The sequence below is a fragment of the Hipposideros armiger genome, unplaced genomic scaffold (assembly GCF_001890085.2).
Source record: "Hipposideros armiger isolate ML-2016 unplaced genomic scaffold, ASM189008v1 scaffold_118, whole genome shotgun sequence".
NCBI lineage: Eukaryota > Metazoa > Chordata > Mammalia > Chiroptera > Hipposideridae > Hipposideros > Hipposideros armiger.
This window is the reverse complement of record NW_017731468.1, coordinates 1,777,510-1,790,312: the sequence shown is the minus strand read 5'-3', so window position 1 is coordinate 1,790,312 and position 12,803 is coordinate 1,777,510. Positions and strand designations below refer to the sequence as shown.

General features: G+C 39.0%; 1 protein-coding gene across 3 annotated transcripts in view; it reads left to right on the top strand.

Moving 5' to 3' along the window:
* Positions 1-2,118: 2,118 nt before the first annotated feature.
* Positions 2,119-12,803, top strand: part of EML4 (EMAP like 4) — a 143,616-nt gene continuing 132,931 nt past the window's right edge. For 2 of the 3 annotated variants that reach the window (XM_019647946.1, XM_019647943.1), the window contains exon 1: positions 2,119-2,425. In XM_019647946.1, the coding sequence (XP_019503491.1) occupies positions 2,401-2,425 (25 nt within the window). In that variant the 5' untranslated portion in view covers positions 2,119-2,400. The remainder of the gene's footprint in view (positions 2,426-12,803) is intronic. The other variant, XM_019647942.1, reaches the window with a different exon arrangement.

Here is a 12,803-nt window from a genome sequence, read left to right as displayed (position 1 = left end):
AATAAACGGTGTGATCAAAACATACAGTGAATGCTGCTGCCGAGTGCTATCCAATGGAAAGGCAGGGATCTTGAATATGTGAAGTGGCACGTAGAACCTAACAGTGTGTGACAAGTATCAACTTGTTCCGTGCAGTCAGGTGTGAGCTACGGTTGAGAGAAGGTATGTTTTAAAGTGTGCCGTAAATCGTCCTCCATCATGACAATGCTCCCTGTCATACATTGCTTCTTGTATACGGCAATTTCTGTCAAATAAAAACATTACAGTGTGTCCTCATCCACCTTATTGATGGGATCTGGCACCGTGCAACTTCTGGCTCTTCCCCAAAGTCAAAATGATTCAACATATCAAGGCAGCCACAACAGCACAACTCAAGATACTCTCATGAAAGAGGACTTCCAGAACTGCTTCAGAAAGTGGCAAGAACAATGGAGTAAGTGTGTTTGAAGTGAGGGGGAGTATTTTGAGGTGAATTAATGGCAATATGTCTTTTACTGTAATAAATTTTTAAAATTTAAACATTCACTGTATTTTGTGATCACACCTCATATGTATACCAATATATCAATGCAAGCTCCTATTCTTTTAACAGACCTAAGACAGAGAATGTTGCATGCAGACACAGGAGAGCAGTTGTCAGAACAGAAACATTAAGTGGTTAGATTTGAAAACATTTTACAGGTATGAAAATGCTCACAGTAGGTTAAATTTTGGGTAAATAATTTAATTTTGAAGAAGGAGGTTAGTCTCTAGCCTGAATTTATCTTGGCTGCCCTATGTCCAGTCTCTACATAGTATGGTAGGTGTTCAGAAGACACACAGGTCTAATATCCAAAAAAGAAAAGTAATTTAGATTTTTAGGGAAGGTTTTTAAAGAGGTACCAAAAGGGAAAAATATAATGAAAGAGAGCAATAAAATCTTTAACAATCCTTCCAACCATCTAATTCCTCTCAGCCCCTCTTATTATGAGAGTTGTCACTTCATTTCTCATCTCCCTTCTTTACACTGCCACTCTCTCCTGTATCTCTCTCTAAAATGACTCATTCTCCCCTCTCTCAGTTCTTTATTATTGTATAGATCAATTTAGTTCCTAGGCACCTTAAGGTCTCCTCTTTCAATATTACTCTGATTCACACAACCAAGGTCCAGGAAGGTCTTTAGAAGGATGGAGAATAGGGGTGGGTGGTGGAGGAAGGAGGAAGATTAAGGCTGTGTATACTTATGTTTTAAGTCCAGTCCTCCCATTTGCAAATGAATAAAGTGAGGCCCAAATAAGTAGGGGTGACTTGACACTCACCTATTGAGTCACATGGAGTTGGGCCTAGAACTCAGGCTTATTTCATTTCAACCCTTTGTTCTGGTTCCCTAGTAGGCAATCCTACGATCTGCCTTATAAGGGGTCGCTCTGCATCCCTGGTGGAAACAACGCCAGAGGGAGTTAAGAAGCCTGGGTGCTTGCTCTGCTTCTACCAGGCTCCATGACCTTGGGCAAGTCATGACCTTTCTAAGGCTCAGTGTTCTCCCTAAAGGTAAGGCAAGATGAACTCTTGGGTCCTGTCCAGCACTAACATTCCTTGCTTCTATTCTGTCTTGGGTCCTGCAAGTGTGGCAGTGGTGTCCTTAAACTAGTCAGGAAGACTTGCCTCCATTTGCCCCTCACCCAACTGGGGCAGAGGGTGAACCTGGGGAAGAAGGGATGCCTTCCCGCATTCGGTTGCCTCTTTTTGCATTCTCGTAGTACACTTGGGATGACCATTTCCTTTCAGGGCGGGGGGTGGGGGGGCTCCAGACTTGGGCTCTGCTGGACTCCGGGAGCTCCCCAGGGGCTGCGATGAAAGAGAATCCCTACACGCTCTCGAGGAGCCCAAGCCGGAGGCCACCCCTTATCCCTACGTATTCGAAACCAGTTTCCGGACCCACGTCCCAGGCCCTCAGGAGGCCCACCGCGCAAGCGCAGCCACCAGTCCCGCGCGAGGCGGGAGAAATCCGAAGCCCCAGCAAGGTGAGAAGGAAGGGTCGTCAAGACCCCGCCTCCGAGTCATCACGTGGAAGGCGGAGTCGGAAACGTGACGGCGTGCGCGGGGGGCGGAGCTCCTGTTGCGCGCGGGCGCGGGGGCGGGGCGCGGCGCGGTGCGGCGCTCGCGGCTGCTGCCGGGGAGGGAGGCCGGGCAGGCGGTGGAGCGGCGCGGCTCTCAACCTGACGGGGAAGTGGCCCTGGCGGCCGCGGCTAAGGATCCCGAGGCGCACAGACGGACGGGCGGACGACGGAGGCGGGAGCTGGAAGCCGAGCCGGGCGACCTAAAGAGCGAGCGGGTCAGGCTCAGCGTCGGCCACTCTGTCGGTCCGCTGAATGAAGTGCCCGCCCCGCTGAGCCCCGATCCCGGCGCTTTCCCCGCAAGATGGACGGTTTCGCCGGCAGCCTCGGTGAGTACGGCTGGGGAATCCTCCCCCTGCGCAGGGTGGAAACCTTATTCCTTCTATATACAACCCAGGCCCTGCTCTCCACCCTGCCCCTCGGGATGGCAGTAGTTCCTCTGCACATGTTCCCCTCGAGGCTGCCGCCCCTCTACAGGCTCCGGTCGATTCATAACCCCTCCCCCCTTGCCCAGCCTTCAGCAAGACCCTCTTTTCCTCCCAGCGCCCCCTTCAGTGCCTGGCCCTCCTTCCCCAGAAGTGCCTCCTTCTCTCAGAGAGGCCCCAATAGCTGTTACACCCCTCCCCGTACAGTCACGGCTCCCCCCCACAGATCCACCTTAAGGGTTGGGACACCCCTTTCTCAAACCCCGACCCCTCTTCAGGGTACAACATTCCTCCCCCTTTCCACGTACTGAATGAACTCTCTTTCACGGTGGAGACACCCCTTCCCCGCGCAGAGGCTCCCTTTTAGCGTCCCTTTTAGCGTGGGGACCCCCATTCCCTCTTCAGGCAGGGGGCACCCCCTTAATCTTCACTCTGAACTTGGGGGCTTCTTTTAAGGATCTCAGGGTAGCTGACAACTTCCCTCCCTCCACGTCTCTGAACGTTTTGCAGTGGTGAAGAGAACCAGAAGCCCTGAAGCATCATTTGCCTAGCACAGGAAAGGAAGAGGTGCACGCATCTGTGTTGGGGGACCCTCTTTAAGAGGAGTGAAAGCAGAAGTGTTTTCTGGCTCTGCAAGCATGCTGGGGAGACGTGATCCTGCCCAATGAATCCATAGGAAAGGGGGCCTCTGTCAGGGAAAGAAGGGTTTCTCCATTTTTGGAATATGTTGTCTTTGTGGAATGGAGAGAGGGAAGAGGTTATTAAGTAGGCTGAAGTATCCTTTCCGTGTTCCCTTTCACCCAAATAAAGGTAGTACACTTTGTAACTGGCTAAGGGAACCAGAGCTCGGAGGCTGGTATTCAGGGCCCTTTAACCTGTGTCTGGAATTACTATTCTTTGAGGCCCTTGAAATCTGGTTACTGTAAAGATGGAGCTCCACTCTTGTGATGGTGAGAGAAACAGTTTCTGCTTTGGCTGATGCTGCAGTTATGTGATACCTGCTGCTGGATTTGTATTCTTGAGTATGTTATTTGGAGGTAGCTTGTATTCGGACACCTTGATTTTGCATTTCTTGATAATAAATCCCTAGTTGGTTCATGTTCACGGATCAGTACGTGATCTGGCCATAGGCCATACTTAATTCAGACACGTTGGGATTAGGTGGATTTTTAAATTTTAAGTAAAAAAGTAAGTCAAAGAGTAATGGACCCATAAGTATTAAATAATAAAAACCACAATTTAGTACTTTCTTTAGGAAGGGAAAAAAAACACACATTAGAATGCCTTGAGAGTGAAATCCTAAAATAGGATGCAACTAAGTGTTACTCTTTCCACCCCAAAGGCACCTGTTGTCCATTATCTAACCTTTGATGTCTTAATTCCTTATGTAGGGAAGTTGTTTCATTCTTGGGCTCCTTTTAAAGAGGCATCTTTTCATTCCTTTTTTTTTAGCCTCATGCCTGGACTTATTCGCTAATTATATTGGACCAAAAGACATGTCCTGTATGATCACAAATGGATGACTATATATACTAGAGCAAAAATTGAGTGTCTTGGGGGGGGGTTTGGGGGGGCTGAGCAGATTATCTCTGCACTGTTAGCTCCTCAGCCTGTAGGAATGATGGAATCACTACTCACAGTAGAATCAGCTGTTCTACTTCTCGCCCTTTGGTTCTAAGGACTTCTGGAAGGCTTGCTGAAGCTTCATCTTTTGTGTTTTAAGGGAGTCTTTCTCACTAGTTGGAGGCACTTACATTTATTTTGTGGATATGCCTTGTCCAATAACTTTTTCCCTTCTTATCCAATTCATGAGGCAGCTGATCTGAGAAACTGAAAGATGAAGATCAATTGCAGTCGGGGCTCCACGTTTCATAAAGAGCGTTAGAGCTGACCCTAATGTTGGATTTTTTCTTATTCATTTGATGCCATCCTTTGGGTGGTACATTGATGAAATCTTCCTTTAGATATGGTATTGATCCGCAACAGAATTGATGCTGTTCTCTAAAGAGAGGAACCTGTGTCAGCAGAAAGGTGCCTGGCAGTATTTCTGGGGCTGCTCCTGATGAAGATACTTTTCAGCAGGAGCTCTGTGCTTTCTCTTCCTGTCCCCCTTGTAAGAGTAAAACTAGGCCTCATCTTAATTGAAACCTTAAAGGGTTGGGGTGGAGGAGGGGTAGTGCTGGTATATTCTACTGGTAGCCTTTAAGCAGAGCTTTGCTCAACTCTTGACAAATTGATTGTTTCTGTTCCCTGCAGTTCATTAGTATAGAGCTTAGAGTTACATTGATCTTTATTTTATCAAGAGAGCAATGAATGTAAAGGCAAGCACTTGTATTCTAGATGTTTAAAAACTTTATTTAACCACACAAGAATTCAAAACATGTGAAGTTCTTCTGGGGTCACAAGTATTGAAAGCATTTGCTTATTCTCAGGAAGTGTACATGTGTATCTCCTTTTATATACTAGATGGATTCTTGTAAAAATTGTGAGAAACTATTATTTTTATAAGCAGAAAAGTTGAGTGCTTTATAAACAGAATGATTCTAGAGAAACTGATTATTTAAGGGAATCTTACGGTGAACCACTTTGTAAGTGAAAAACTTAAAATTTAAACTGTATATCCTGATTGTTGAGTGTTTGGATAAAGGAAATACTCTATTATATGCATTTTAGCTCTCTAATGGCAATTACAACGTATTTAGTGGTTTTTTTAAATCATTGAGAGGAATGTTAAGTGATTGTCCATGTTATACATGCCACATTGAAATTATATTCCTGTTATATTACTTTTTGTTTTACAAGAAAAACAACTAAAGGATGCTTTTAATCTCTGCAGCTGATGAATTTCAGGCAACTTGACTGGCAGGTGCTTGTGCTTGGAATTTCCCTTAGGCTAGTATCTTTAGTTTACGAATTATGGTAATTAAAAAAGGCAGCACTTTGGAAACAACTTTTTAAAAATTTAGTGGGTAGGGGAAGTACCCTAAACAACCTTAACTTGATGTCCTGCCTCCAAATCACTATATACGTATACACCTAAGACATGCTGACAGAATGTATATACAGTATGTATTTTAAATTTCATATATATATATATTAAATTTCAGATATATAAAATCGGGAAACTATTGACACAGCTTTTCTTATTGATCTTCACAAGGTTAGGTGCATTTCATGCTTAGTCTTTTTAGCATCTCTTTTTCATAATAAAGGTTTTAATTTTAAGACTTTTTATCTTGGAACTCACCTAGAGGTTAGTGTTTATACTTTAAAGGAATCATACAGTTTAATTAACTATGTCAGTTGTAACTTTTTCTCCTCTAAAGTTTAAAAAAAACCCAGAAACTTATTCTTAAAGAAAAATTTTAATGAGTGAAATTGTAAGGTTAGTATCTATAAGAAACATAACATTCTGGGTGCAGGGTATAAATAAATAGTAGCAGTGTGCTTCAATTTATGAACTATTTTAAGAAAACAATTCTTAACATCACAATAGTAGAACTATGATTCTCATCTCATTGCTTTCTTGCTTTCTTAAAGGAACAATGCAGTGCATGATTTTTAAATGTTAATGTAGTCTAAAGCATTTTTTTATGTTTTGTCACATAAAATGTTTCATTATTGGGAATTTTTTCTTAACTTAAAATTTCTTATCCTATCATGAAGGGCTCAAGTTAGGCTTAAGTTATATTACAAGACATGAATAGTAATTCTTAAATGGTTACTACAGCATCTATAATACGAGTTAGCTAGTGTATTTCTTAACATATATGTAGATTAACACCTATTTTGTGACCAGAACTGTGCTGGGAAGGACAAATATAAGATATGCCTCTTGCCCATTAGGAGCTTACTATCTTAAATAGATATCTAGAGATGTTGAAGCATAAGGAAAGTACCAGAAGTGGGAGTAGAAGAGGGGAAGCACCATTTAGAACGCCATGCAATGTATTCAGCATGTAACTTCTGAGAGATAGCATGTGGAGATTGCTAAATTTATCTCTGTAGAGCCTGGCTTTTTAAAACAATGAAGTAATTGATTTAGCAGTTCAAATATTAGGGAAAAATAGTACTAGGTTTTTTTCTGCCTATGTTTAAATTTGAATAATATGTGGGAAAAGTACTATATTAATTTTATGTATATGAGTCCATTTCTATAAAAGGTAAAACTTAAATATTTGTTCATAAGAAATTTAAGAGCATTTTTATTTTAAAATAGATCGATTCTAAGACTTTCAAAAAGTCTAGAGAAATAATATACTTCGTCCACTATTACCTCAGTGTGGAAGATTCCCAAATCTGTAGTGTATTTTAACATCTGTTTATGATCTTTTGTCCTACAGTTTTAGTTGTCACAGACTGTTATAATGCCTTAACTTTGCATATTGCTGTATAGTTTATAGAAAGGTTTATCTCATTTAACCTGCACACTAACCTAGGGAGAGAAGAAATTCCTCTTTTATACATGAGGAAACTGAGGTTCAGTGAGTGGGCGATTTTTTAAAAAAGACTTTTAATTCAGGGAGCCTAACTTGTCAGGTTTGTATCCATATTATTTTAAATAATGAAAACACAGTCCAAAAGAAGAAAGAAAAGTGAATTATCTTTTTTCTAGCTTCCCTGTATGCATATTAAAGATATTTAATATCTGGTAACGTGTTGATATACTTGTGTTTAGTCTTTTTCTATGCATAGTTTTTTACATAGTTAAAATCATGCTATATATGTGTGTATATATGTATATGTGTGTGTTTATATATATGTTTGTACTCTTGGTTTTCATTGGATCCTAACTTTTTTTTTTTAAACTTGAATTCTTATTTTTCTGATGGAGTTCAGTGTTCTTTTCCCTACTCCTTTACTGACTCTTCATAACCCACTGATGCATCAAATCTAACATACCTGAATCTGAACTACTTTTCCTCTAAACCAGCTTCTTTTCCTTATTTTCCACTGCTTGTAAGTACCACCCAGCTTTGAAGTCTCAGAATCATGTTTGATTCCTTGTCATTTTTGCCTACCACATTAAAATCTCTTCTAAGACTTGTCAGTTCTTGTCACCTTCTCTCATCCTTTACTTTCCGTTTTCACCACCACAGTCCGAATACTTATTATTCCCTGTTTGCATTATTGCATATCCTCACGAACCTCCACCTGTCCAGTTTCTTTGAGAGGTGGGGAGCTTCAGATTAATCTTCCTAAAGCAGTGCATTGATTGTGCCATTCATGCTCAGATTGCTTAATTTCCTTAATGACTACTTTCAGAGACTTTAGCCTTGTTCTCGAGGTCCTCCATTATGTCTGGCCAAAATGACCTATTTCTTGTTTCCCAGATTTGGTTAGTACGTTTTCATCCCTGTGACTATTCTCAGTACCTTCAAGGCCCAACTCAATTATTCCTTATTCCCTTTCATTCCCAGCCCAAAGTATTTACCTTTGAACTTTTAACATAGGAGCATTCTTAGGGTACTTATCACAGAATAGCTCTTCTTATAAGGTGGTAGAAGTAATTATTATGAGTCTTAAAATTGTATTTCCCCAGCCAAATTATAAACTTGTTGAAGGCCAATACTCTCATGTCTTTGAAATCTCACAGCAGAGCAGTGATTTCCTGCTCCAGTAAAATTTGGGGAAGAAATTAGTGGAACAGTATATGATTAGCAACTTAACCTTCATTTTCACTATTGTTTCATAAAAGAAATAACTTTTGAAGGCCAAAAGTTATCATAAACAATCTCAGAGTCCTTTAAAAAATAAACTCATTCGGTTGTTCTTATTTTTCTCATTTCACCTGAAATGAGTAAAAACTTTGTTCCAGACTTTGTTGGGAATCTGATAAAGAGCTCAGTGCCAGGTTCTAGGGTAGTGTTTTTCAAGTGCAGGCCTTGTGCATGACCTATTGGATTTAGAAATCAATTTATTTGATAACGTTGGTCAAGACCAACGTTAAAAAGAATGAAGAAAAGATGATAAGATACTGACGCTTCACATGATATTGCTTCAAGAAGCTTTTCAGTTTTATATGTTTGCCTCAGAGTTGCAATGTAAAATTTATCTCTTACTATGGGTCACAATCAGATGAAAGATACACTTCTAATGTCTAATCCCTATTTTGAGAGACTAGGTGGGAGGCTGACATATATATATGAAAAGGTCGATGAACAATGAGAAGTAGTTATAATATATTGTGTGTTCTGTTTTTGAAGTTTTTGGAATCTGAATATAGTGATTAGAGTATAGTTAATATCAATAGCAGCAAAAATATATCTGTAGTTCTATAATCAGTGTAGTTGAGGCAAACTCATTATGTAGAAATGTGGTTTTATAAAACTGATAGGCTAAGGTATATTATTTACTTTGCAAAAGGATTTTTGCCAAAAGGATTCATTCACCATCTTGTGTTTTTAGTTTTGCTGAAGTTGTTGGTGTCTTGACTGGTTCTCCACCTCATTAGCTATTTCAAATCTATCCAGTCTTTAAGGCGTGGCTCAAGTACATCCCCCACCACCTCCGGAAAGCTGTGCCTGATCATTCTAGTCTTATAGTCAAACCATTGCACTATAGTGCTCCTAAAGTGGAGGAGGCTTACACCTAAGGGATCTGGGCGTGTAGCCAAAAGTTGGAGTGTATTTAACTTAAAAATTCATATGATAATTTTGCAGCCATTATAATAAGGATTGGTTCAGACAGGAATCATTGCTAGATAGTTGCTAAATCAAGATGATATTTTGATGAGCAGGATGTTTGCATGATTTTAAATATCTCTCTATATATTGCTTATTAGTTGCAAGAGGAAAAAATAGTAACTCTATACAGTGGTGAAATCAGATAATACCTTGAGTGCATGATCAAAATAAATAGCACCAGCGGACATTGTGTGCCTCTGAATGTGATGCCCTGAAAAGAACACATCGCTTATGTAGTTTTTCAGCCAGGAATACATAACCTGAATCTAATAATGAGGAAACATTGAATTCCAAATGGAGACTATCTTATTTTTTAAAAGGGTGAGGAGACTACTTTATGTTCTACTACTTGAAATACCTGATCCTAGACTGGATCTTGTATTAGAAGGAAAAATGCTGTAAAGGATATTATTGGATCACTTGGCAAAATGTGAATGTGAATGGTAGATTAGATAAAACTATTGCATCAATGTTAAATTTACTGAAGTTGATAGCTATCCTAAGGTTATGTAAGAGAATTTTTTTATTCTTAGGCAATACACACTAAAGTTTTTAGGGATAAAGGGCCATGATATAAATAACTTGATCTCAAATGGTTCAGGAAAAATTGTGTAATACGAGTATGTATATGTATTTTATATATATATATATATATATATACATATATGTGTATGTATTTATACAGTCATATATGTATAGAGGGAGAGCGGGAGCCAAGGAAAATGGGAGGATCCTTACTTGCAAACAAAGCAAATGCGTAAAATGTTAACAGTAAGTGACTCCATACAGTAAAAACTATGGATGTTCTTTGTACTATTTTTGTTCTTACAACTTTTTCTATAAGCTTAAAATGAAATTTTATTTTCAAATGAAAAGTTTTAAAAAATCATATGAACTTTGTGTTCTATTCCATAATACAGCATTTTAAAAATATAGAAATATCTTCTGTCCCAGAAAATTCCAGGCAAACTCTTGGGATAAACTGTGGCTCCAAGAATATGTTCCATGTATATCATGTGGTTTCCTTTTATCCCTAGGCTTCAGTTTGAGAAACATGCCTCTGGGCCAGAGGCAGCTGTGGTTCAGATTTAGCCGACAGACATGTTTTGTTTGGCCCTTTTGAGTAATTTAAAAATTGAGAAATTTCACATAAAAACCTGGGTCTTTGGTTTCTATTGAAAATGGAATGGCCTTGCCACTGGGCTTGCATTCCAGATGATGTATATAATCACTAAGTGGTGTTTCAGGTAAGCAGCCCCAGTCCTTACCTTACACCTAATTGTTTCAGGTATTTATTACTTCAGTACCTGGCTTCTATAGGCATGTGTTCACAGCCTTTACCTAGACAAGAGGTGGGGGTCTGTTTTCTTTATGTTCACAGTGATTTTAGAATTAAGTTGCTAAACTGATGTCCATCACCTGCTGACATTTTCGTGTGTATATCCTATAAACAAGGACGTTCTCCTACATAACCACACTACAACCAAGAAAATCAGGAAACTAATATTGATATTACTACTATCTAATCCTCATACCCATTCAAGTTTTGCTAGTTGTCTTAAATAAGGTCTTTTTTAGAAAAAGGATCCTTTTCAGAATCCAATGTCGCATTTAGTTGTCATGTCTCTAGTCTGCTCTAATCTGGAACAGTTCCTTAATCTTTCCTTGGGTTTCATGACCTAGACGTTTTGTAAGATTACAGGCCAGTTGTTTTGTAGAACATTCCTAAATTTGATGTTTCCTCCTCATCAGATTCAAGTTATGTATCTTTGGTACAAATGCCACAGAAGTGAAGCTGTGTTTTGTCTCATTGTATCCTGTCAGGTGGCACACAATTTTGATTTATCCCATTACTAGTGATGTCCATTTTGATCATTTTATTAGGGTGGTGTCTGCCAAGCTTCTCCACTGTAAAATTACTTTAAAAAATTGTAATTAAGTATTTTGTAGGATATGCTTTGAAACTTTGTAAATATTCTGTTCCTCATCAGACCTTCAATTTATTGGTATATTTATGTCTGTATGGACTTGGGTATCCTACTTTTTTCAATGGGTCATAATCCATTACTATTTATTTTGAAGCTGAAATTGGCCCCATTTTGACTAGTGGGTGCCTATTCATGCTGGCTTCTGTATTCTTTTGACGTGTTCCCATCATTTTTTGAGGACTTTGTTACTTTTTAACACGAGATGATTCAGGTTCACGATTCAGCCCATAATAACAAGCATATATATTTTATATACTTTTAAGTAGGGTTCAGGTTTGAATTAAGTCATTTAAGTTAGTGAACATTTTCTTATGGTTCTTTAGTCCTTTTATAGCTGCATAACATTTTATCTTACCACAGTTAAACATTGAGTTAAACACATGGACTAGTAGACCATTAATGTAAATTAGCTTGAAGGTATTTGCTGTCAGTGAGAAGTCATTCAGGATTATATTTCTTACTATCCTGTTTCTATATTTAAACAATCAGCAATTATCTTAGAGCAAGGTACAGTTAGGTGATGTGTGAGTGGGTTAGGTAAAAGAAAATATATTTAAGCAGCAAAATCAACCATGTTTTTCCCCCCACTTAAAATATTGTAATCGTCTTTCCTTCTCAGAAAGTATAAATATAAACTTGAATGTATCGTATTCCATTATTTGAACATCTGGTCTTCTTAATCTGTGTTTATAGAACATAATTTAACTTATTTTTGATGACTGATGGTGGTTATTATGAGCATTAGACATGGTTCTGTGCTGTAATACAGTGGTGCCTTCAAGAGCTATTTGTGTAGGGCTGTTTGCTTCGTGCGTTAAATGACTCTAGACAGTTATAACTCTTCCTTGCTGTTACTTGTCACCTAGTGTCAGTGTGCTTTACCCTTTCCTCTCTTTTTATTTATTATTTTTAAAAAATTTCACCCATAATATTTGGATTTATTTCTCTTGAAAGATAGGACTCTTCTTTCATTATCAGATCTAAAATTTGACGGTAATTTTTTAATATCAAATATATAATCTGATATCCCCAATTTTCTCATAAGTGTCATTTTACAGTGGTTTATTTAAATCAGGATTGAAACAAGATTCATACATTGCATTTGGTTGCTATGACTGTTAGGTCTTTTAATCTGTATATTTCCCTTTTCTTTTTTCCTTTGCAATTTGGTAAAGAAACTAGACCTTTGGTCCTATAGAGTTGAACTCAAGTACTGATGTATCCTTTGGTGTTACTTAACATGTGTCTTTTCCGTGCCTTTAAATTGAAACTTACAAATTTTTATATATTTATATTTCTATCTGCTATCGTTACTCCTCTTTTAGATGCTCAGATTTTCCCATGTTTGGCCTGTGGGAACATCTTCAAGTTGACTCCTGAGTGCTGATCGAAGTGGTCTTTGGTGGCTTCCTTGCTTTCTGATGTGACAGGATGTTCAAACTTTTCTTTCACACTTCCTGCTCCAATTCTGCAGTCAGCTGTTTCTCTAAGAAGCTGAGGTTCCTTTAGTCGTAAGATGGTATTCTAGGCTCTAGAGGTGCTCATTGTTACTGGATTGGTGGTGGTTCGTAAACTAGCCTCTTCCCCCCCCCCCCCCCCCCCCCCCCC